The sequence below is a fragment of the Ammodytes marinus genome, assembly GCF_949987685.1.
Source record: "Ammodytes marinus genome assembly, chromosome: 13".
NCBI lineage: Eukaryota > Metazoa > Chordata > Actinopteri > Uranoscopiformes > Ammodytidae > Ammodytes > Ammodytes marinus.
The window spans coordinates 6,769,914-6,794,798 of record NC_137217.1 but is presented as its reverse complement, the minus strand read 5'-3'; the positions used below and the strand labels follow the sequence as shown (position 1 = coordinate 6,794,798).

At 41.9% G+C, this 24,885-nt stretch overlaps 1 protein-coding gene across 2 annotated transcripts in view; it reads left to right on the top strand.

Moving 5' to 3' along the window:
* The window catches only part of vps13b (vacuolar protein sorting 13 homolog B), a 379,499-nt gene that overhangs the window by 91,333 nt on the left and 263,281 nt on the right, over positions 1-24,885 (top strand). For both annotated transcript variants that reach the window (XM_080038971.1, XM_080038972.1), the window contains exons 18-19: positions 3,056-3,190; positions 3,951-4,130. In XM_080038971.1, the coding sequence (XP_079895097.1) occupies positions 3,056-3,190; positions 3,951-4,130 (315 nt within the window). The remainder of the gene's footprint in view (positions 1-3,055; positions 3,191-3,950; positions 4,131-24,885) is intronic.

Sequence of the window (24,885 nt, the reverse complement as noted above, 5' to 3'; positions counted from 1 at the left end):
CATCTACGTGGGCAAAGGGGGATATGTTATAGTGATACTCCTGGTGCCATTTATCAAAGAGCAAATAGAGGAAAAGGGTATGGCCTCTGTCATGTCCCAGATTGGCTTACTCTTTTAACATCTCTATCTTTTCCCGAAAGAAAGAAGGACTCAAGGGAGCACTCAGTCTGTGTGGATCACTTTCTTTACCACTTTCCCTTCAGTACAGTTTTGAGTAATGCCAAATGGTGACTGGATCTGGATATCCATTCTCTACAATGGTCTGATCTTCATTGAGTCACACTCAATAATATAGCCAAATGTCTGGTGAAATCCTTTCATAGCAAATGTATGCGCTAGCGTTTTTGTTTCCAGGAGGCGGCCACTAAAGTACCCTAATGCAGTGCCTATGTCATTGTCTTCCCTCTAGTATTGGATCACATCAAATAACCCAATAAGACAAATGCCTCTGTGTGCACGTATTGCTTGCATGTACGTGCCTCTAAATATGGGCAGTATGGTAACTCAACTGTGTTCCCTGATTTCTAGTAAAGAAATAATAGTTTTATTTTGTAAACAGATAAGATGATGATTAAACTTGTCTGAAACAAACCCACACACTTTACAATGCAATTGAGGGAAGGAGATTAAAACAAAAATACAAATGTGTGATCTTAATTCTGAAAACTAGCTGAAGACAGAAGACAATGCATAGGGCATTACCAGAACTTACTGTACAATGTACACTTACTGGTAAGTAACTACATTGATTTTACGTATGCAACACACTGTATCACTCTGTTAATTGTACTTCAAACATAACAGTTCCATACTTCATATACAAAAGTCGTAAAAAAGCAGGTAACCAAAGCCACAGAGAGACACGCAGCGCTGCTTTGTTTTGACCTGCAGATGTATTAAGTAGCAGGCGAGGAGACATAGGGAGAGTTATTAACGTTCCCATCTTCCATCTGGGCGGATAGAGGGCCTCTCAGACGGCAGGTGAAGAGGTTGCTGGGTAATTTGTCTGGGGGAGTGAGAGGAGGGAAGTCAGTGGTTAGGGATTTTAGAAATTGCTAGTAATTCGCTTGGTTAAATATGTTGTGTGAATGTGTCTACTTGAACACTGCCTGTATACCCACACTGCCTGATGGTTAACATTACAACTACCTTTGAACTATTAGTTCATTGACATTAACAAATGCAAACAAAAATACTATGCACTTATTTTGGTGTATAACAACCCACGTAGAAATTCAAAGAGCAGCAATTCCAGCAAACAGACAGATACATTAAGAAAAAAGGCGCATAGTAGGAACAGTTCTGGGGGAAAAAAACAGGTAGAGGGGTTTATATAATAACAAATGTAAGGAAAAAGTCAGAGATGAAGTGCATGTGATGAAAGAAAGCCTTTAGATGTCAAGACCAGCTTTTTCTGGTAGCTTCAGGAACCGTTGCCAAATAATGACCTGTTTTGCTTTCATAGCCTCTCTGGTAGCAGCGCTCATCTGTGGCTTATTAATACCAAACCTTTTCACTCACTGGTAGGCAATAAATCCATGATATCCAATCCATCTGCTTCTTTTGTTCGTCACTAGTTTTTATTTATTTGTGTTCATATTGAACATGTTGTCTTTTGAGCTTCTCTTTGTGGTCTATTCTGCCTTTCCCACTCAATGATCTTAGCGTTAAGCATTTGACAGCAGAAAGGCCTACTTAGTTGTGAACTTAGTCATAAAAAGTGTCGTGGACACTTGTAGGAAATGAAGCGCTATCTCTCTTAAGAGGGGATTATCCTGAGAAGTAAAGCCTTATTGGAACAGGTGATGTAAGAATTTGATGTGATTCCCTCGAACAGTTCCAGCTCACTGGAAGAATGAAGCATGTGATGGATGTATCTTCCTCTCCTCTCTCAACAGGCGGTTTGGCGCAGAAACTCCCTATACTACAATATCTTTTAGCCATCCAGCTATTTCCCCCTCCTTCCTCCTGTTATGTGTTTGAAATTGCCTCTCACCATAGAAATAACATTGACATATCATAATGGCGAGTATGTAATCCCCCCTGCTCCTTACCACAGCGCAAACGCTTTCATTTTGGAAAGATGGCAGATGGAGGGGTTCTTCCACACTAGGCTGCCACTAAGAGAAATAAGCATAGAGTGAAGAGCACTTGAGGCTCCTGTGATGTAATGCTGGTGTTAGGTGAGCTGCATGCTGACATTAAGCTGGATACCGGTGTGACTGTATATTGGATATTGTTTTGGAAAGATATGTCCTTTATATTGGACTGTTATACTCATATTCCTAAAACAAATCCTATTTTTTAACCTAAAATCTTCAAGTCACTCAACTCAGTAGATTTACTGTGACCTTGTTAAACGGTTAGAACAAGCACTTGACTTGAATTTAAGGCGCTTGTATGTCTTTTAATATCCTTCCCGGGCACTTTTTAAAACCAATATGACTGTGTCGGGATCTTACTGTAGAGTTTCCAAAATCCCATCCTTATACATCTAAATATTTTCTCAGGAAGCTTCTAAATCCAAAGGGATAAAGCAATACAAATCAAATGTTGGCAGTTTTTCGGATCTTGTCAGCTTGCACATACATATAAGTACATGGTGACTGGAATAGATTTATAGAAAAAGTAAGAAGTCAGTTGCCATAAAGGGCATTATATCATAGATCACAGTAAAATGTGTTATTTTTATTGTAGAATCGGGGGACTGTTAACTTATGTTTTAACAGTCTTTTACTGCTTACTATACAATGGCCTTTGTGTTTTCATTTGATATATAAATCAACAACAATATAGAGACACAACAACAGGTTAACCTTTGAAACAGTGGGCAACATTAGTAGTATCCCTACCAGTGGTTTGATAAATGCAACACACTGGTGATGTCTGTGTTTCAGAGCACCTGGTTTCTCAGGACTTTTGGAGAGGCAGAGAGAGGGGAAGCAAGGGGGTCAAGAACAATTAAAGGCCAATCAAGTGTTTAACCAAGCCACGGCAGCAGTGTTTAAACCTGCCGGACCTGCACTTCATTTTCACTTTGTTTCCCTTTTATTAGGTGTGAAGTCTCCGGGTCCGTCACCGACTCTCGAGGGCTCGGTCCAAAACCTGGAGCTGAAGTTCTGCAGCCGTGCGACGGTGAAATGCGCCTCGGGAACCGTGGGAGCCGTAAAAGTGTGCGCCAGGACCCCAGGTGTGTGCAGCTGTGCCCTGTTAAAAGTTTACTGCCTGTGTAGGAGGGAGCGAGTGAGTCCCGACTAGACTCTTCCTTTACTTTCGTGAACTTCTACGTTTACACACTTCTCTCTCTCTCTATCTCTGTGTCTCTCTCCCTGGCTTCCTCCCGCCCTATCTTTATCTTGATTTCTTTCCAGCTATGTGATTCAGTTGCTGTTTTCTCCTGGGGCGCTGTCATTGGGCTCCGGCCATGTCTTTGATGGCAAGGATGTTATTGGAGCTGGTGTCATAGCAAGAGAGTTCACAAGGTCAAACTGAACACATGATGTAAGGCAGATTATAAGATGTATTGCAGCTGTCAATATGGAAATACAAAGGGAAAAAAGCATGTGCAATTAATTTTCTTATTTTAAAAATTAACATCTATAGGGGATGCATTAAATATCAGGAGTTTGAGGTTAATAAATCTCCACTGCAAACACGGCTACAAAGGAGAGTAGTGTTTTTTGGGCCAACACCCAGTTTACTGTACATGTCCATGGTTTATAAGGTGTCTTTTTGATGTGTCATGTTGCTTTGAAGACCTGCTGATTGACGGAATGCTTAAATTGCTAATAAAAACTGTAATTTATTCTAACATATTCACTTTATTATTAAAAGCCTTTAGGCGCACATGGCCTTTTTGGCCACACGTTTAAATAATAAATATTTTGTAATGATTTTAGTAACTTGTGAATTTGTTATGTATTAATTAGCTTTTGACTCTTGTCTTTTAGGCTCTGCAGAGGGGGTGAAGGAGAAGCTGGTTCCTCTGATTCAGGGTCCGTCGGACACCAAAGAACTCCATACGAGCCGCTGGCTTAATGAGATCCGCAAGCCTGAATCTTTGCTGGCCCCGGACCTGCTGGCGTTTTCTGTTCAAGTCCCTCAGCAAGGAGGCGATTGCAGGAACTCAGGTAGAAGATGTTAAAAAGTGTTTTTCCTCTCCTCTCCTTTTCTATTGCATCGATCGAATTACAATCCTCTGTGGCTCCAACTCGACTTGTCTAATTTTGAAATGACAAAACCCCACGCTGTGTTGATGTATCAGTTTTTTAGCTCATTTTCCGGTCGTGGCCGTGGTGTCTGGACTCGTGACAGGCGCTGGTAGTCCATATTCCATCTCAATTATTGGTGATCTAATGCTAAGAGTCTAGGTTTGTTTGGGTCGTCATATTTTCCTCCCTGCCATAATGTCACGCAATTCCCCCTTTCAGTTATTTGTTTAGTAAAGCCGATAAGTGTTTTCCACTCCAGTATCCTTGAGGCAGGGGTTGGCAACTGTTCGTCTCTTTACAAGCAGCATGAGTTCTCTAAACAGCAGTTAGTCTCTGTCAGCGCAGGGCCTGAGCTGGCTAACAACAGCTAACCGCTCAAGGATTGCTGTTGAAGGCAGCCTTGATGTCAGGTTGCAGTTTTTGATTGCGTCCTTAGACCACAGATTATATTTCTGGTGTTAGTGCGAGAGTTTGGAAGCATGCGTGTGTGTTCAGAGTGAAGGGGGTGGGAAATTTCAGTAGCCCTTCCAAAAGAAAAAGTGTAGGCTGGAGAAATCCAGATCCCAAAAGCTCAAAATACTGCAGTGTTTGATTTAGTAAGTTTGATATTTAATGACTACACCTCTTGTGTATCTCATGTATCTACTACAGCAGTAGCCAGATATGTCCTCATCTATATACAGCATGGCGTCTTAGCAGAAATGGCTCCTGTAGTGCTTTCCACTGTGAAACCCCACCTGCAATTGCAACTAGTTCTCCTATCGTGCAGCTCCACTCAGCTCTCAGGGAAGATTGAAACCGTTGGAAGTAGATGCACTTGACAGTCTCTTCTGTGTAATGGCCTTCAATTGCTCCCCAAGTCTATAAAAGCACCACAAAAGGTGAGTCTCTCAAAGTACAACTCTGGGCCGTTATCCCGCAACCCCCCTCTGGCCCAACAGCCGATACGGGAGAAGCCTGGGGTGACAGTGTAAAACAATAAACCTCCAGTATTTGTTTTCAGAGTTGTCTTCAGTCACAACTGTACATCACTTTTAATACAGCGGCTGCAGAGATTCATCTTGTGGCCTTGACTTACGTAAACCCCCAAAACAGGGCCCCTGAATGATATGGGGCCTCTGGGCCTTAAACATGTCAGCGCTGAGATGGAGATAGAGCTGGCCTCAGGTGGTTTCACATTGTGAGGAGAAGATACAGCTGTAGCTTAGGGGTGTAGTGAAGTAAGAAGATAAGTACGGTTTAGAGACGCTGGATTTTGGAGGTCATACCTAACCAGGAATCCCATTCCAGTGCAGTGTGAATGTCGCTTAGTCAATCACTGTCCCAGTGCTGGTGAACAGAGCGCCAAGGCACTGCTATAAATAAAACAAATGCAAGGCAGGGAATAAGTTTACATTTCATAGGCAACTCCAGGTTTGATAAATGTGAAGACAGTCATTGAATAAATTTCCCAAACGTTTGCAAGGACACAAGAGTCGATTCTTAAAAGCAACGTTGTATTTCTGACAAGCCTCACGGACGTAGACAGATATTTTTAGGAACTGTGGTAAGTTCTATTTAGTGCACAGCCACAGACTATTACTTTGATTTAGAGAGCGTATTATTTCACCAAAGCAATAGCTCATAAAGACAGTACATATTTTTGAATATTAAAACCTGATCTGAACACAAACCAGAAGAGCAAAACTAAGCAGGAACGAGGGAAAGAGAAAAAGAAGATGAAGGTGAAAGGGTGGTGGGGGGCTGACTCTGACTCCCAGAAGCACTGGATATATCTCCAGCAGATGTGGAGCGCTGGAGGCCTGCACTCCTTCTCATCACTGCCTCAATTCTCTCCCCCCCCCTTTTCCCTTCTGCTGTTTAATGTTCTTTGTTTCTTTTTTCTGTCTTTTTCTTTCTTTCTTTCTTCTCACATCTACAATACTCACACTTTTTGCCCTTCCTGCTTTCCATTCTCAATGCGTACAAAGGAACATACCTTAATAAATGAAAGCAATTTGAATATTAACACATTTTTATTTTCACCTTTATTTGTTACACTAAGCACCACAGCACAGCTGACAGACAGTGTTTCTGCCAGACATTTTCCTTTGATCTGCAGTATACCTGTCAATAAATTCAAATCTAGAAATAGCAGCGTGGCTTGACAGTAAAAGTTTCACCAGACTGGAATATTTCTGTGTGTGTGTGTTTTGTCAAACATGCTGTTGACAGAAGAAGCTTGCTGTTTGTGTGTGTGTGTTCGCGCGCGCGTGTGTGTGTGTGTGTGTGTGTGTGTGTGTGTGTGTGTGTGTGTGTGTGTGTGTGTGTGTGTGTGTGTGTGTGTGTGTGTGTGTGTGTGTGTGTGTGTGTGTGTGTGTGTGTGTGTGTGTGTGTGTGTGTGTGTGTGTGTGTGTGTGTGTGTGTTTGTGTGCAAAGGCATTTTTAGGTGTCTACTTGTAGGTCTGTGTTTTGTACGGGGTTCAGGCTTACATCAAAGCTTTTTAGTCAGTCCACATGTCCCATGTCCCCGCTGTCACCTAGAAAGGGGTGACTGGGAGCCTGTTAGGGCCGCGTTAATGGAATGATGGATGCAACGCCTCATTCGGCCAGAGATGAAAGGTGGAGTAGCACCACTCTAAATGGGCTGCACCCTTCGCTCCCAGAGGACCGGCTCAGACGCTCAAACATTTTGTGATCATGACATTTCTGAATTGTTGGAGCACTTGGCCTTGGCATCAAACACATTTTATTTGTCCCATGTGGCTCTGTTGATTCCATTTAGCAAATTCTTGAAGCGTGATCATTATACATGGAGCGTAGGACTTGGGTAGGAGGAATAAAAGAAAAAGTTAACTCCTTACACCATAGACATACTGAATGCATTAAGATATAATGAGCCACAATCAACTTTTATATTCTATTTTACATTTGATTTGTCGCTTCTGGTTTTTGTATGGGATGCGACACAAAGCACAGCAGTGCTGTGGGATCTGTCTGCCCGACGCTGAAAGCATAATGTTTATTTAAGGGAGAAGGGGGAGCTTATTGATAATTAATATCAAGCTACCAGTGTGAAGTCACCAAGAGTGTATATACTAAGTATATACGCACATGCCATGGTGCTTTCACGCCATTTTAATGTTTTAATGTATGTGATTGAGTGCAGTTGGTTATATGTTTAGAGTAGCATTGCCTTCAGTGTTTCCGCATTGGTTATATATGTGTGATCTCTGTGTTGTCTCATTTCTTAGAGGATGTGACAGGCTCTGGAAATTGCCAGCACTTTCCTTATGGATCCTTTAATTCATCCCAGAAGCCATTTCCTCCATGTCTTAACATTTTCCCTTTTTTGGAACTTAGAAAAGTCCCATATCTCTGAGGTCACTTCTGATACAATATAATTGGTCCAACAGACAGTGGCCAGTCACACAAGTCACAAGACTGGAACACTTTTATCTCGGTTTCTTTTAATAACGCAGTTATCCGCCTGAAATATTTTTTTTTAAACAAATCTTAATGCGCAGTGGGACATGTTATTTTTCACTGTTCTAATGTAGCCATATTTTGAACAGTAAAAAGCATAGTCCAATGACAACTTTGCCATGTTTTCCATCTTCTCTTTATCCCTCCCGTTCTTTCATACAAGTTAATTCGCCAAGGAGATAAGTTCCTTTAAACTTTGCCAGTGACATCTGTTTTCTGTCTAATTGTTTACCAGTGAATTAAAATTAAATTCCAATTGACTTAGAAAATGAAGAGATTGGGTTGGGTGGCTAGGGATGGTGGTTGGTGGGAGTCGTCGTCATACACTCGTAGAACTCCTGCAGATCCAGACTAATGTGTTTTTCATTTAACTGAGTTGAGGTTGGAACATTCTAATAAATTAAATCCAATTAAAGGCGTGGGTTTTAACACAGAAGAACTAAGCGGCTCCGCTTTGAAATGTCCTCTTTTATAGATCCAAAGGCGTATAGTTATTTCATATCTCGCCATTAACCCTTTGCGTTACAATGTGACGGTCCCAGATGATTTCTGCTAATTAAGCAGTCGTTCCAGATGGACCCAACAACGATAAGATTTTTTGGCAGTGGAACTATAGCTGAGCATAGTCCCCTATTTTCGCTTTTGTTCCTTTTATGAGAACCAAACATGTTCATGTGCGTGCGCTTTTGTGACGCAAGGAATAGTGAGAAATCAATGCCATTATAAAATGTAAAAAACGTGAAAAAACAAAGTGAGGTATAGAGCATAACATAAGAAAGAGAGACAGCTATAGGAGGAGTCAGACTGATGAAGCTCAGGGTGGTGAGGTAGTTGATTCTTAAGTCAAAGCAGGCAGCAATCGGCGGGGTTGGCAAGCTGGATCAGAAGGGCACAGGTTAGGTCTTCCACATGGGCGCAGCTGAGAGCCAGGGACATGTCATCCTTCACTTGCACACACACACTGGGACTGGTGCCTGTATTCCTTGACTGGTATTAAAACCTATAAATTATTTGTGAATTTAATCAGAGTAGAGCTTTGCCTTTAAGGATCACTGGGGCCAGAAAAAATCCTTGGCCATGCCATTCAGAATGACCTTCAGTGCTACACCAAGTGTAAACTATCAGTGCTACTCAAGAGACAGCTTGATCATTTTGATCCCTGGACAGTGGCTGGCTGGCTGGGCTGGCTGACTATCCTCCTTGGCTTAAATCTTGGGCCTGTCACTGCTGATGGATGGGAAAGACTAAGGGGGCCTTGGACGGGGCCACTGTGAGGGAGTAGAGGGCCAGAGGGCGTGTGAGGAGCCGGGGTTTATGCTGAACCTCAGGGCGAGCAGCAGCCTGCAGGTGTCTCCCCCCCCCCCCCCCCCCCAAACAGAGGAGGAGGGACCAACGGGTCGGGTGGGCTTCATGATCATAGAGAAGACAAGAGAGAGAGAGAGAGAGAGAGAGAGAGAGAGAGAGAGAGAGAGTGAGGGATAGCATGTGTTTTCCCCAGGCACGCCAGCAGCTGCGAGACAATGATTTATGCTTTTCTCAGAACTCTGGGATCTCAAAATGTTACATTTAATCAAGCACACTGAGAGCAGAGCAAATGTTAAAGATGTTCCCTATAAAGCCCCTCCAGTTTTGATCTCTTTACCATACCATGGGAGCTGTGGGGATAGGGGGAACAAAGCGATCTTTAATCTTAATTTAAACATATTGGAGGGAATTATGAAAGCTACATGGAATTAATCCTTGGAGAATTTCCTGGGCGCGGTAATACTAAACATATTTAGTTCCCTAATAGATATTAAAGCTGTTTTTCTCCGCAATTACTGTTTTTATATTAGACAGATGACAGGAAGACAATGTTTCAGAGTTTCAGTGCTAGAATGAAATCACTCTTCAACAACCAACCTGTTTACACTTGAACATAGTTAATATACAGTCATTATTTGAAAATTATATATGTGATGTTAGAATATGAGTGTCAATAGTTCATAAACACATTATTATATCTTGTGCATGAGCTGTCCACAGCAGTCACAAACAGGTGGGATCTTACAGTACTGCAGGCCTGCAGACCCAAAGAGTAATGAGAGCAGGTGGGAATGAAGCGCCACCTGACTTTGATCTTACCATTTCACACACACACACACACACACACACACACACACACACACACACACACACACACACACACACACACACACACACACACTCTCACACACTGTAATGAATGCACGTATATGCAAGCCCTCATCCACGTAGAAACACTTGCCACACATGCTCTGATTGCCTCCTCTCTGAAACCGTAGCCTTTGAATGGATTGCACTGACACCATGGATGGGGTGTGAATTTTGGGATATCCCTTGGTAGCCTCCCCCATTACCATCTTTCAAAGGCCTGCCGTACTTTCATATGTCCATCTATCATGCTCCTTTTCCCTCCTTTGCATGTGTTCACTCACTCCATTGAGTGTTAAATCAACAGTCTGGCTTTGTCTCAGGCAGCAGCTTGATGGCTTTAAGCTGCTGGCCTGAGCAGTCTCTGGCTGATAGACCTACAGTAGACAAAATGGTACTAAAAATACCTTTACTGTACACATCCTTGTTGGAAAGCACAAGAGCCACTTTCTTAAGCTGATCTTTTGAGTAATTGGACCAACTTTTAAGATGTTGGTGCCTATCCGAAACTTATTTTGTATTGATATCAAACGCGAAAGAGAAAACCTACTTAGGATTTTGTCTTGAAGCGGTGTGTGTGTGTTTTCAAAAAGTACAAAATTCCAGGTTGTGCAGTGTACAGTTAAAAAAGGCCCACACAATTTTTTTTTCATTTACATGTAGGTTCACGAAACTACACCCTATGAGGTGGTTCCATTTGTTTATTTGTTTAGACGCCCTTTTTACTTCCTCAACAATCCGTTAAATCTTCAAGGCAGCCGCTCTCATCATGTCTCGTCAGTCAGTGTGTGTGAAGCAGAGCAGGTAATGTGGAGATTAGACCCGAGGGAACCCACTCAGAGCCTGGCTATTGAGGTCAATCATGGCCCATTACTGGAGCTGTTCATCTGTGAAGTGTTGGGCTACTTAGGCCACTCTCACAGTGCTTAAAGCCCCGGCTGGAGTGTGAGGCTGAGGGGCAGGGGGCAGAGATTGGGTACAAGGCGGGGGATAAGGGGCTGAGGCTATAGGGATGTGGTTGGGTTGGGAGTGTGACTGGGGCTAAAGCTGCTGTCCAACCTCAACTCTTGAATGATATCACAGCTCCCATGTGGCCATTTAGCGATGGCCTTTCTTTTTTACATGGTTCCTGAGAATTCTTCCCTTTATATCAGTTGCAGATTCAACATGGACAGAGGTTGAGCGTTGTGCTTTGACCGGGGAATGCATGAGAGCAAATGCCGCTTTAATGATCCCTTTGGGGCAGTTGGTCATAGCAAAAGCAAAGTAACAGAATACACCAAACAAAAATATCTCAGGCATAACAAAGCCAGCGTTACACAAGCAACACCAGAACAAGTAATGTAAACATTAATCAATGAAACAAAATATAATAATTTATAGCAAATTAACAGGTGGTGGTAATAAAGCAGGGGGTGTTTAGTAGTGCTAAAGCTGCTAAAAAAGCCAGGACTAAATGCAGCTTAGGGGAACACAGTGGTCAAGCTACAGGCTTTTCTGGTGTTAGCTGTCAAAGTAAGGCATTATGGCGGCGTGTAAGTGAGTCAGATGGAGACCAAGATTTAGCCTTTGAGTGTGAGGAGAGGTCATTCTGGGTCAATGCTGTTCCACTTCTCAAATGTGTCGTCTAGATAGGGCAGGTTCAAGGGAAAGGGAGAGGTAATGAGCCTTTTTCACCGTGTGAAAGTGGAGATGATATTAGCTCATCAATTTCATTAAGATGATCTCTGTAAACACCTAAAGAACGTCTTTAACGGCCTTAAGAAGACCTCTTTTTTCTAACCCTATTGCTGTGATCTTCTTTTAAGCATTTAATGCAATACATGCTAAAATGTGCAAGGATGTGAAAGTGTTGAAAGTTTTCCATGCGGTTTCCCGTTTTCATTCAGGTTGGTAGCTAAACATTTGCCAAGCACATTGAAATATCAACAGAAAAAGGCCCACATGCCTAATATAAGGCAGGTGAGCTGGACACTTGTGAAGCAGCTGTATGCCAGCACGCATAAGTCATATTGTATGTCAGATTTTTTGAAAAGCTTAGCTTTCCTTTTGAATTTTGACGAAGACATTTTAAGAAATGTGTTTTCACAGCTTCCACCAGATGAAAGACCTGCTATGTCTTCTGCTGCAGAATAGATCTACTTTGATGTTTGGCAACAGACGAAAAGCAAGTCATTAATAGTTGAATTTTAATGTTCTATTCAAACTGAATTAACACCTGCAGTAATTTTATTTATACAGCTTTTCCCTGCATTGCTCCTTTTCCTCATTTTGGGGGTGGGGGGGATACTTGCCCTTGGTTACAGCAGCTGGAAAATAGTGATCTAGCTTGTCAGCTACTGGGCGTAATGTAATTCCCAGGGCACCCTGATTCATTTCCCACTAAGGTGCAGTTCATTTTTAATGTTTGTCAGTTAGACATTCAGCAAAGAGCCTAACACAGGTCCAAGTAAAAGCCCCCTCCGCAGTTCTATACACTCCCATCATTTCAAATTCCCATGTGACTGCAGTTATTACAATGAGTAATTACAAGTTAAGCTCTTTAGAGAGAGAGAGAAATTCAGAGAGTAAGAGAAAACATTTCCCCCAAATTCAAATTGCTTTGCCAGCTGTATCCTTTAAGATTCCTCATTCATCATTAGTAAATACAGCAAAAGAGAAGGAAGGGTATAGTTTTCACTATATTTAAAAGCAGGGACTCATAGTGCGTACTGGGTGTGTGCTCTGAATGGAAGTGGGCATGCTGACTTGTTTGCTGAAGTGGACTGCAGTAATCCCTGGTTCACTGTGTAGCATACAGCCTGTTTACACTTTATCCAGTTTGTAGGCTGGATAGCAGGGGTGGAGGAGGTCAATTTAGTTAACCTTATCTAATTGAGTGTTGTCACTGGATCAAAGGTCGCCACATTCCACACAGTCGGATCAAACATCACACGACACAATCAAAACAATTGGCTTCCCCGGATCAGCTAATCAGGGGCTTGGGTTTTTATTCTCACAAATTAGAGTAAAAGATCCAGACTGACTGTGGAGGGCCAGAACCAGCACTGTCTTGAAGTTATGCACATTTCATTTTGTTCAGTTAGATTAAGTTGTAATGGTACATACTGTATTTAATGCTGTGTTGACAAGTTTTACACTATCAATTAAACTTTATGCCCTTTTAAGCATACTGTCTTATGTCACATAACAATTATTTAAGTCCGTAAAAATGTTTGCGAAGGTTTTCATTGGCTTGAGATCCCGAAACCTTTTTGACTCTTTATGTCACTGCTGATGCATTTAAAAGCTTTTCTCTCCATGCCTCATGAAAAGCTGCACATATGTGCTGATGCGACGGGCTGTGGTTTAGCAGTTGCCCCGTGCTAGAGAATTACCCCTTCTAATGCGTTCCCATCTATGCTGACAGAGACGAACATTAATTTGCGGTGGCTCCCTGCTCATCACAGCACTTAGTTTATCAGTGTTTTCTGTCTGACTGTGAGCCATAGCTTCTGTCTTTCATCTCTCATTATTGCTGTTCCAACTATGAGTGACATCAACCACCACCTCCTCAACGTTATTAAGAGGTTGGTTACTGATTCATACTCCGCCAGTCCAAAAGTCACATACAGGCTAAACCAGAGTTCAGACAGATGCCGGAATCAGCCTAGCAAAGCAGAATCCAAGCAAGCTGGCTGGAGTTCTGTGCCGGTAGCCAAACCAATATGTGTCTCGCCCGCTTGAGTGGCCATCAGAAAACACGGGGTGGGCGTGGGAAGGAGATGAGAGCCCATTAGCTTCTTCACAGCTCAGCTGCCGCGGCGCGCCTCCTCCCTCGTACCATGTCCTTCCCTCGTCCCTTCTCCCATTCCACCTCCACTCCCTTCCCGTTATGTGCCCCACATACACATTTTCCCAGGCTGCACTGTTGTACAAATCTGTATTTTTTTAAGGAAACAGTGGGAACAGATTTATCACCTGAGGTGTAATGTAGCTATGTACATTCACTCAATTACTGTACTTAAGTACATGTTTGAGGCACTCATACTTTACTTGTATATTTTTCTGCAATGTATTGGCTACTATCTATTTTGACGATAGCAATTTTTCATGAAATTCAAAATGTAATGGCTTTCAAGAAAATTTTCCTGATAATACTTTTACTTAGGTAACGTTAACAATGCAGACCCTTTACTTGTACCAAATTTCTCTATTAAGGTATTTCTACTCTCGCTTAAGTATGGTGTTCAGCTACTCTTTACACTAGAAAAGACAGAAGAAAAAAGGGGGGAATTATTCAAAGTTTGTGGGCTAAGTAAAGTCCCACATAAAGCAGCCGTGGTAAGGATGAAGAGATGAACATAGAGGTTGAGGGAGGAGAAAAGATGAAATGCGATGTTTGGGGGGAGCTTATATTCTTGAAAATATCTTTTGATGCTGATGTGGGGATTATTACTGCAGTACTGTGTTAAGACGTAATTAATTAGGATAATTAAGCTAATGGTGGTTTGGGGTTTGTGGTGTAGGTTTTGGGCGGGACGGTGGCGGCAGTGAGAGATTTCTCCCAATTCTCACAGAATCAAAAAAAAAAAAAAAAAGGCAAAGTAATTAACAGAATCAGCCGGTAGGAACCAGACCCAACTGGGGGAGGGGGTTCAATGAGGCTCAGTCAAGAATGGAATGTGACACAACCCACACTAATGTTGAATTCTCCCATACAACTGGCTTATTCTTACACCCTTCTCATTCACACACACAGAAGAATCTCAATAGTACCAATTACAGGGTCTTTGGCTCTTTTTCAGGGTCGGCTCGTGTTCAGAAACACTGTTGGAGTCGTCAAAAAGTGCAGTTTAGCATCATCTGGTTTGAGAGCGAATGATAAAAAGTAGATTATGCAAGGTTTTCATTTGCCCTCTGTTGTTCTTATTTCCAAAAACACTGATTTGTCCCAATAAAAGGCATAAGGAAATAGTGGCTTGTCCCACTCTCTTGTCAAATGTTTATCCAATAAATATGGAAGCAGTTCCCTTTCCTGATAGTTCTGTAACTGTTCCTGTTTTGTATGCAGAGCTCCCATTTGGCTTCAGAGCCCCCCTCAGACCACACAGAAACATCTTTGGCGTCATTTCCCATAAAAGAACAAAGAGTCATGCTTGGATCACTAAGTATATGCAGGTTAAACCAACTCTCTAGAGTAGAATGATGTGGAAATGAAACAGATTTAGAGTTACAATCTGTAACTTTCAGCACATTCAAACAACAGCAAATACGTCACAAACATGTGTTGTTGCCTGTGTTTAAACTAAACTAAAAACTGACTATCTAAGGTGTAAAGAATACATTTGTCCAAAGATGAATTTAGACATACACACAACAATGATATATTAGATATAACTTTACTTTACGTTCAAATTGAAAAAGAGGGGTTTACAGTCATTTTCTAGCAACACTTCTCTTTTAAACTTAAAGATCATCACTTCCATGTCACTTTGCCATTAGCAGTTCAAATGAAAACGCTTTGACTTCTAACAATGTTACTGGCCAGCTGTCACCCTCAGCTGCAGGATTAGACTGTTAGATTGATGTCCTGGGAGCACAGTGTGGTTTTAGGTGAGACTTTTTCTAAACGCCTGCTAATACTTAATTTTAGTGTGCTGAGGATAGGGTCAATGAATTTCAGAATTTAAACGTGAAATAGGCTGTTACTTAGATTCTATATACTGTACACAAATACACACTTCCACATATACTCAGGCAAGGTCTTAGGATGATACAGGTGTTTTAAAAATAATATTTTTACAAAAACACTGCAATATCAAGGTTGCCAAAAATGTTAGGATTTATAGTTCAGTTTAGTTTATTAAGATCCCCCTTTGCTTCTGTCTGTCTTAGACAGTAGCTACTCTTCCTCGGGTTTTCATTATTTCTTCACAAATATAAACTTACTTACTTACTTACGCCTTACACCCCTACTGGGGTATAGGCCGTCGACAAGGGACCTCCAGAGTTCACGGTCACTGGCGTTCTTTTCTATCTGCGACCAGGTGCCTCCCAGTCTCTTGGTGTCTGCCTGGAGGTCCCGGCGCCAGGTGTTTTTCACAAATATAAAGCATATGTCAAATCATGTGCGTCAAACAAATACATAAAACAAACTTACATATAGCATTCATACAACATAACAAATAGTAAAGATGTAAAGTAGGACACTTTTGTGTATTTTAAATTTTATGACATCACTTTCCTTGATTTTGGATGTATTTGACTCCCTTGCCCTTTTTTTGCCTTTCCCACAATTATGGTTTAAAAAATGTTTGCTTTCAGTGTCTGCCTTTCATCATCCGCTCCATTACTTGCACTCTTGTCAGATTGTTCAGGAGTTAGAAAAATATCTCAAATGGATTTCATTTGCTTCTAAAACTTTAGCTTTTTCAGTTTTTATGCCAAGGTGCCTGTTGGAAGATAATTGCAATACTGGATATGAATGTCTCTACATATGGCTCTCACTGTGACACTTTTTCCTTCTTTGTGTTTTCCCACATTTTCCACTATGCACCAGTTGGCTTAAATATTGTACGGTGTCAGTTTCACATCACGGTAATCATTTTGATCGACCATACATAAAAACCCAAACATTTAAATTGATTTGAACGTTTAAAATGACTATTAAATCATGCAAACCTTCTTGCTTATTTGACTTCTGCAGCTCTGCTATGCATTCACTGAAATAATTATTTTCAAGTGCTGTCCATGGGTCCAAATTTGTACGTTAAAGCTTTACAAATTGCAGGCTACATCTATCTGTGTGCTGAGTATGGTTTTGGGCATACAGCTTAATGGGATTCAAGGCAGAAAGGCTGGCAGACAATGCAGTGGATAAACACGTCAATAAACATAGATGCAGCCATTTGACCTATGTTTCTGTTCTTGGTCGTCCTCTTTTACATGTTAACTTGACATCAGTCATTTTTCTCCCTTTTCTTTTTGGGAAAGGCTTGTAGCCCTAGTCTACAGTACCACTATCGAAAAAAAGTCACTTCTGCTGCAGACATCCACATAGTAATCGATAGCACATTGAGGATTATACAGGAAACTATAGTTTAAAACACGCACACACACTGTCCTTATTAACAGAAATCACAGACTGTATACAATCCTATCCTTGGTGTCACAGTGTTACTGAGGTGGTTAAGCTCAGCTCTGATCAATGATGGCTAGAGAGGGAGTGGGTGCTCAGTAGCCTGGTTTCTGTCAACCCTGCTGCCCACTCCTGACCTGGAACGGCAGGAGTCGACCCTAATGAATCTGAATCAGTTCAACAACCACTACTCTTCCTGTTGTTTTTCTTCCTGCTTTTTTCTGCAAAGTGGTTTATAATTATATCATTTTCTGGATTTGATCTGTTTTCTTATGGCAAAAATGTTTTTATAACGAAACACATACATAAAATCATGTTGTACATATATTATACATTTTAAGTAGAACATCCTTTTTGGAAAAGTAACAAGGCTATTAAGATTGTAAACGTAGCCTAACCCAAAATAAGTAGTTTAAGACATGGAATTAAACATTTTATATTCCAAGCTTCTTCTTTTTTTGGAGGGGTGGGGGGGCATGTTGCCATGTTTTCTTAGAATATCTTTCTGTCTCATGCACGCACGCACGCACGCACGCACGCACACACACACACACACACACACACACACACACACACACACCAACAACAGGCATAAGATCTTAATACCAGCAGTGCAGAGCTGTATGTGGTGTTATTTGTCAGTGATTTAGTGAGTATTTCTGCACTCAGAGTGGAGTTTAGAGACCAGTTCCAGGTCACTGTGCTGGCCTGCCCCGCTCTGCAACCCCCCTCCACCTCTCTTGCTGCTCTTCACTTGGGTCATCACACCCAAGCAAGGGCCCCTCTGTAACTCTTACTCTCTCTTCTTCTTTTACACCCATCCACCCCATACGCTCTTCCCCTCTCACAATCCTTAAAAAACGGATTCTGGCCCCAGTCACCGGCACCACCTTCTCACCCCACTTAACCTCCATACACACTCCTGCCATGTTGGGCAGGGATTTTAATGGAAGCTGGTGATGGGAACAGATTTGGATGGTGATTGGGAGATATCCATCCAGGGCAAGCTGTAGTGACAGAGGCTCTGGCCCAGAGAGAGTTATGGTGTCTCGGGGTGAGGAGAGCATCCTGCTCCCTTGGCTCCATTCAGCCTCTCCTGGTAACATGAGCCTGAGTGTTTCTGAAGGCCACGCAAGGCCTCGTGACTGGTCATCTTCAACTCAACTCAACTTTTATGGCCGCTTGTCATTCTCTGACTTGGGGCACCTCTTTTTTTCAATTATCTGTGCCTCTTTTCACTTCTTTTTTTCTCTCCCCTTCTCACGTCACTTGGACTCTTAACGCCCGGGTGAAACGTCCTGCTTCTGCCATATAGTTTTCCTTTGATTTTCCCGATTAATATGAAGATTTCTTGTTTTCAAGTTATGATGCATTTTATAAATATTGAGTATTGACAGAAATCCTTGTGCCTAATTGTATATAAAACATATTCCGACCCTTGTACCTTCACTCTTACCTCTGTTTCAAATGTATCAGTCACTCTGGCCCTTATCTGCAGCATCAGCATCCTGGGGTTACTGACGCCCCCTGTGCTTCTCTGGGATTTCTTTTATTTTCACAGGAAGAGAAATAATAAGGCCAGAAAGGAGCTCTGCCCAAAACCAAAAGGTTGTCATTATGGCATGACTCATAAACACACTTTCTGACATATAGATCCCTATGAGGTCAGAGACAGAGAGAGGGGAGATAGACCGACCTGGCAACACGCTCATTACCCAAATTAAAAAGGAAAACATTTTACCACGAAATATGATCCGGTGTTTTGAAAGCTGTGGCTAATGTGTGTCTGTACCCGTGGTGTGTATTAGCTTAATCAGCTTTCAGACTGTCTGGACTAGGACGGAGGTTTGACACCTACTGGCCTGGGGCGCTACGTCCTTGCTTCTGTGAGACTTGCGAGTTTCACAGCCAAGGTGCGGACTTACGCTGCGGGGCCTCGGACCTCAGAGCCTCCCATCAGCCGCGTGGTTGACAGCAGCACCATTAAGGAAAGGTAGTCCAGTCTTTTGACATAGGCTTCATACAGTATAAGTGTGTATGTACTTACATAGAGGTTTCAGGTATGTGCCTAGATATCACATTTGTCTGTGTGGATGCATGTTTGACTGATGTGAACTAAAGTATAGGCTGAGCAGGAGCTGTTCTGGTATCAAGATGTTCCTGATACAGTTTTCAGCACTTTCTGTCCTGCTGAGAGAGAAAAAGGCATAAAACCTGCTGAATTAGACTGACACTGACCAGTAAGCAGCAGGCAGCTAATTTATCTGATTGAAGGCGAGATGAAAGCAGTGGGGTGCACTTAAAGCTCCCTGCTGTTGTCTGTCTGACTGTGTGTGTGTGTGTGTGTGGGCGGGTGGGTGGGTGGGTGGGTGTGTGTCTCTGTGTGTGTGTGTGTCTGTGTGCATGCATCAAGAATGGGAAGTGTGGAGGTATTTTGTACCCAAAGTGTTGCGCTGAATGTTAAACTGCTACAGATGGTAAGAGTTTTTGCTGTGCTCCCGTTGGTCAGTAGCAGCTTGAGGCTCCTGTCTATTGGGGTTAAGACCCCAAAAGACTTTTAGACCATGCAGACTTCTATTTTTTACTAGAGAATGAGTAAAGATAAATGCTTACATGACACAGAGATGTAATATACACACAATACATATAAGAAAACAGGCAAGCATTCACATATGCATGCACTCAGGTTCACGCAAATATACACTGCTGCAGGATGAAGCCTCAACTGCAGCCTCTGTCAACCCCCTTGCAGCACGGAAGTTGTTAAGGGTCATTACAGCATCAAGCCTTTCCCAAAGCAGAGGAGGTTTTGAAGACTGTTGTGTGTTTGTGTGAGTGTCTGTACTTTATTTGCCCTGAAGGACACAGAGGCTGATTGGGAAGCATTGCACAAATATGCTGGTATTTTGGAACCGTGCCGAATTGGCTGCTCAGTGGAAACGAGGCATAGTTATCACAGTGCAGCAGAAGTGATCTGACTGTGAATATGGTATATCTATGCTCAAGTAAAAAATGATTTGGTCATTGACTTACTTGTACGTGATCTTCATGCCTTATTGTTTTCCATACAATGAAAGATTGAATCTTCATATGCAAACCTTCATCTGGTGAAACACTTGAATCTGCCTTGAGACTTGGCCGCTGGTGGAAATGTCATCTCGTGAATCCACAGGTTCACGAGATGTTGATACAAGATTCGTCGATTGCAACAATAAAGAGAATGAGAATGATAATAGATGAGTGTGTATGTATATGTGAGAGGAGTGGGCTCTGGAGGAGTTTGTGACAGATAGCATAAGGGGAGGGAGCGCAGACATGCTGATTGACTGCTGAATGAGTCTGCTCTGTTTTAAAGTGTCACTGCAAGGCTGCTTTTTGGACAGGCAGAAGATCTCTGGCCAGGTGCAGACACTAAATCCACTCTGCCATTCCACACAGGGAGACAGAAGACTTGTCTACATGTGTGGTGCCTTGCATGCAGTAGGCCAGAATACACAGGGGCCTGTTACCTCATACCGAAAATTGGAAATGACTGCGTGCTTACTCGGTAAATAACATCTATGAGATATGGATAATGGGTTTTAGGCATCCTTATTTATAATAAAACAAATCATCATTTACAACATCTCCAATACTTCGGCAAGCTGTTCCTGGGTTCTGGCCTCAACATCTTGTGTTGTGATGTGATTTATTCTCACAAGCAATTGTTTACTAAATTAGAAACTGTGAGAAATTTGTTGTTACACAACTTGGTCTCTAGGCCATGTGGTATTTCTATCTTTTCATAAATTGTTTTGTACCAATAAATATTTTTGGTAACAGATCTCAAGGAACACACTACCTCTAGTGGATTTGTTGGAGATCCATTTGGTGGACCAACCGTTAGTTGACCCCTGTCCTGGTCAGTATAACACTGAAGCATGAACAAGAAATATTACTCTCTTTAAGTACAAGTTACAGGCTCTTTCTCCTTTATCCTCATCATATCAACACATTGATCTAATTCTCATTTTCTCTCTGATAAATCGCCATGTTTTGTGACTGCACCATTGTCCTCCCGGTGCACTTTGCATGTTTTTTACATGCCGTCATTTTACCGCTTGTTACAAATCATTAAAATTCTGAAGGAAAAGTATTTTATCTAAGTAGACATGTGCTAAGGCTTAGTTTTGTTGTGGTGAAAAACAGCCTGCGCACGGCCATTGTGCTTGTGGCGCATGTATTTTGTGACGCATGTGGGTGTCCACTGATTTTGTGTGCCTTTTTGGTTGCCGAGCCTCTTGTTAAGTTCTCCAACATTACATGATCATTGAATCACTCTAACCCTTTCACCTCCGTCTGCTGACAGACTGGGGCCTAAATGGGCAAGGCACCAAAGTGACGTGTGACAATCCTGAGAGGCGTGGAAGGTCCCTATGCTGAACAAATAAGCCGGGGCTAATCTGTAAACCCTGTGATGGCCAACACTCTCCCACCACCTCTGCCACCTCCGATGTGTCGGCGACGGCATTTCAGCGCCGCTGCTCCTGGATCCGTCTTAGCCTCTGGGCCAGTCAGTCAGTCGCCCTTGTCAGTCCAATCTGCCCAGTCCGTCGCTTTTGTTTAAGAGGCTCTTTAATACCGCTTGATTAAGGTGTCAAAGGTCACAACGTCGTGCTTTCTCTACAACATGTAAGGGGGTGTTTGAGGTGGGACTGGTAGTGTGATAAGAAGCAGACGGGGGGAAGGCTAAGCAAAGGGACCTTATCATCAAGTCACATGGTGGATTTATGACTAGGACTGTAGTGTTGCATGAAGTGCTGCATCAAGACATGGTAATGCTTCTAATGGTGCCCAAACAATTTACATCAACACAGTAGTACATTCCAAATAGGCAAGTACTGGTAAAATATTTCTATTGAGAATAGGAATCACAAAATAAACCCCAGCCAATCATCCTGTGGCCAATATCAACAATATATTTCATAACCAGCCCTGCACCTCAGCATCTTAGAGCCCTGTTGACCCTTCTTCTAGTTACAGCTAAGGTTACCGCCACGTATAGCCATTTAATCCAATCATTTCACACTTTATAAACTGTACTGCTGAATTGATTTATTTCAGAACAGTCATCTTTATTTATATTAGATAAATCCAGCGAGGGCCAAATATCTAAAATTGATAGAAAGCATTGCTGTGGTTCACAGTAACAAATCCCAAAACGTACGAAGGAAGTTTAAAAATATTATTTTTGAATATTTGAGCATTAAATTAATATTAAAAGAAGAAAAGAAAATGTTAAAAAACTTTTTTTTTAGTATACACTGTGGCCATATTCCTATTTATAAGAAATATATTTGTGGTGATAGCTAGGTGTAACACTGTCCAGCTCTGTGACAGCCCTCTATAGCTTTGTAACCCTCTAACCTGATGGTCTGTCATTCCAGCCCCCTACAGTGACAAGCTTACACTGCTGTTAACACCTCTGTTATCAGTCACCAGTCCTCCTTTGCTATCAGAAAGCTTCACAGGAGCTTCCTCTGTTTCCATAGGGAAGCTAGAGAGGCCCCAGAGTCCAGCGCCATAGGTACACCCTGTACAATAAATGGGCAAAATCCGCACATGTATTGACCTATTATTTAAGGAATAAGTATGACCATGATCTGTTTTTCCTGCTTAAATCCAGTGTAATCTAGTGTAATCCAGGGATCTGATCTGAGTGGACCTCTTTGAGAGGAAGATGCCTTATCTTGACGTCCAACAGATCCTCTCAGCTGGTGCCCACACAGTAGGTGGTAGGGTGAACGTGTGGGCGCACAGCTACTGAGGTATCAGGGATGTAGAGGGACATTTCAAGGAGCATTGCTGAAACCCCCTGCCTTTATCCCAGGTGTGAACATGGGGTCAATCGTGCCAAGGGAGGGAAAGAACAGCATGGAGCAGCAGGGTGCTGGAGACGGTGGTCAGACAGACAGTCAATAGTTAGATAGTCTCACTCCATTGGCTGATTGACAATCAGCCAATGGCTCACTGGCTCACCTCTATTAAGGTATTCGTATGTCAATAAATGAATAAGTACTTAAAAATCTATTATAACAACATTTAGTCCAACACCCCCACAACATTAAACCTCAAAATGTAACAATTAAATGAACAATCGTTTAAACAGAAAAAGCAGAAGTCTATTCTATTCTGGAGAATGCCTGTCGTCAATATTACTTTTTGTCAAAATCGACTCCGCATGATCTGCTACCCGTTCGTACTGTGTGCACTGAACACAAATTTGGTGTTAACAGCCTAGTCTCTGTAAACAGGTGTGTAAACAAAGGGGGCCTACTATAGCTAAAAACATGCCTGTTTACAGACCCTAGGCTATTTATTAACACTGGATTTTTTTGTCAGCAGCACACACACAGTACAATCCACAGGTAGTGGATCGTGAGGAGATATTTACTGAATTTAGTCCAGTTCATTATGTCCCAAAAAGGAGTTTGTGGAAATTTGGGGGGATTTGGAAAACTATGGGCCGGTTTCACAGACATGGATTAAGCCTAGTCCTGGACTAAATGGAATTTTGAATGGAGATTGTCCATTGAAAGTACAATTTAGTCCAGAACTAGGCTTAATCCATGTCTGCAAAACCGGCCCTATATGTTTTTGGAAACTTCATAAAGAAACAAATCCGAAACTGCATGATTCCATTTGTACGGATGCTTATATGGCAGCCATCTAGTCCAGGCAAAATAGCGTTTTACGACAGACAAATTGTAAAATAATTTTTTTCAGCTCAGATAATTTCTATGAGGTGTCCAGAACAACATACTAAAAGTCCTAAGAAATCCTAGTTGAGGAAATATGTTTAATTCTCATCAATCCGAGATGTGTGCCAATAAGGCGAGACCAATAAATCCCAATAGGGCTATTTTTTTCCTTTAGTCCTACCAAAATGAAACTTTACACAAAGTATCCACGATAATTAAAATAAATTGTATTACAAGTTTCTTTGAAAATGAATTTTAATATGCAAATGAGCTATACACTAATCGTACATGCCCAAAATAAACCCAAATAGGCTTAATTTTTTCCTTTACTCCTACCACAATAAAACTTTACATAGTAAAAGTATACTAGAAAAGTAACTTTTTTTGTATTACAAGTTTCTTTTTAAATGCATTTGAATATGCACGAGCTCCACACTTATTGAATATCCAATCATCGTACTGCCAATGGGTGATGGCAATGCTGCTTTTAGACTGGCCTCTAACCTGAAAAATTGCCTGCCTTACCTGCCAGAGGTATAACAGGTGCCTCTCATGAATTAGATTAACCCCTCCCCTAGCTAGTGTAATTTTTTACTTTTTTCAGTGCCATTCCCTTTCCTATGCCAAATAGACGAGACTGAAATGGCATGAATAAAGAGGAGATTGTCACACACCTTGGGACCAAGTAACTCCTTTGTCTACTTTATGCACCATACAGTGCTGCTTGAAAGTATGTGAACACCTTGAGCCTTTATGAATTTTCTTTATCAATTCAACATTTTTCTTTTCCAGAAATCAATTGTTAAAACTTGATTTGCCAACTTTTGTATGTGCAAAAGTTTGTGAACCCTGAGCTGCATTGGTTAACAATTTAACCAATGCAGCTCAGTTTTATGTTTACCTGCTCAATAGCAGGTAAACATAATCAGGTGGGCCAAATTGAGTGATGAAATGGACCAATGTAATGAGAGATCTTTAGGGAAGAAATTGGGTGGCACTAGATAAAACAGAGATCAAACCAGGTCAGTGTAGGCCCACCAAAGTGAACCCATACAGGTCAGTCATGCCAAAAGGGAAAGACAATCTCAGAGGATCTCAGGAAGAGAGATGTGATGTTGCACATTTGTCTGGGGACAGCTATCAATTCATTTATTTGGTTCTTGTGCCATAAACAGCT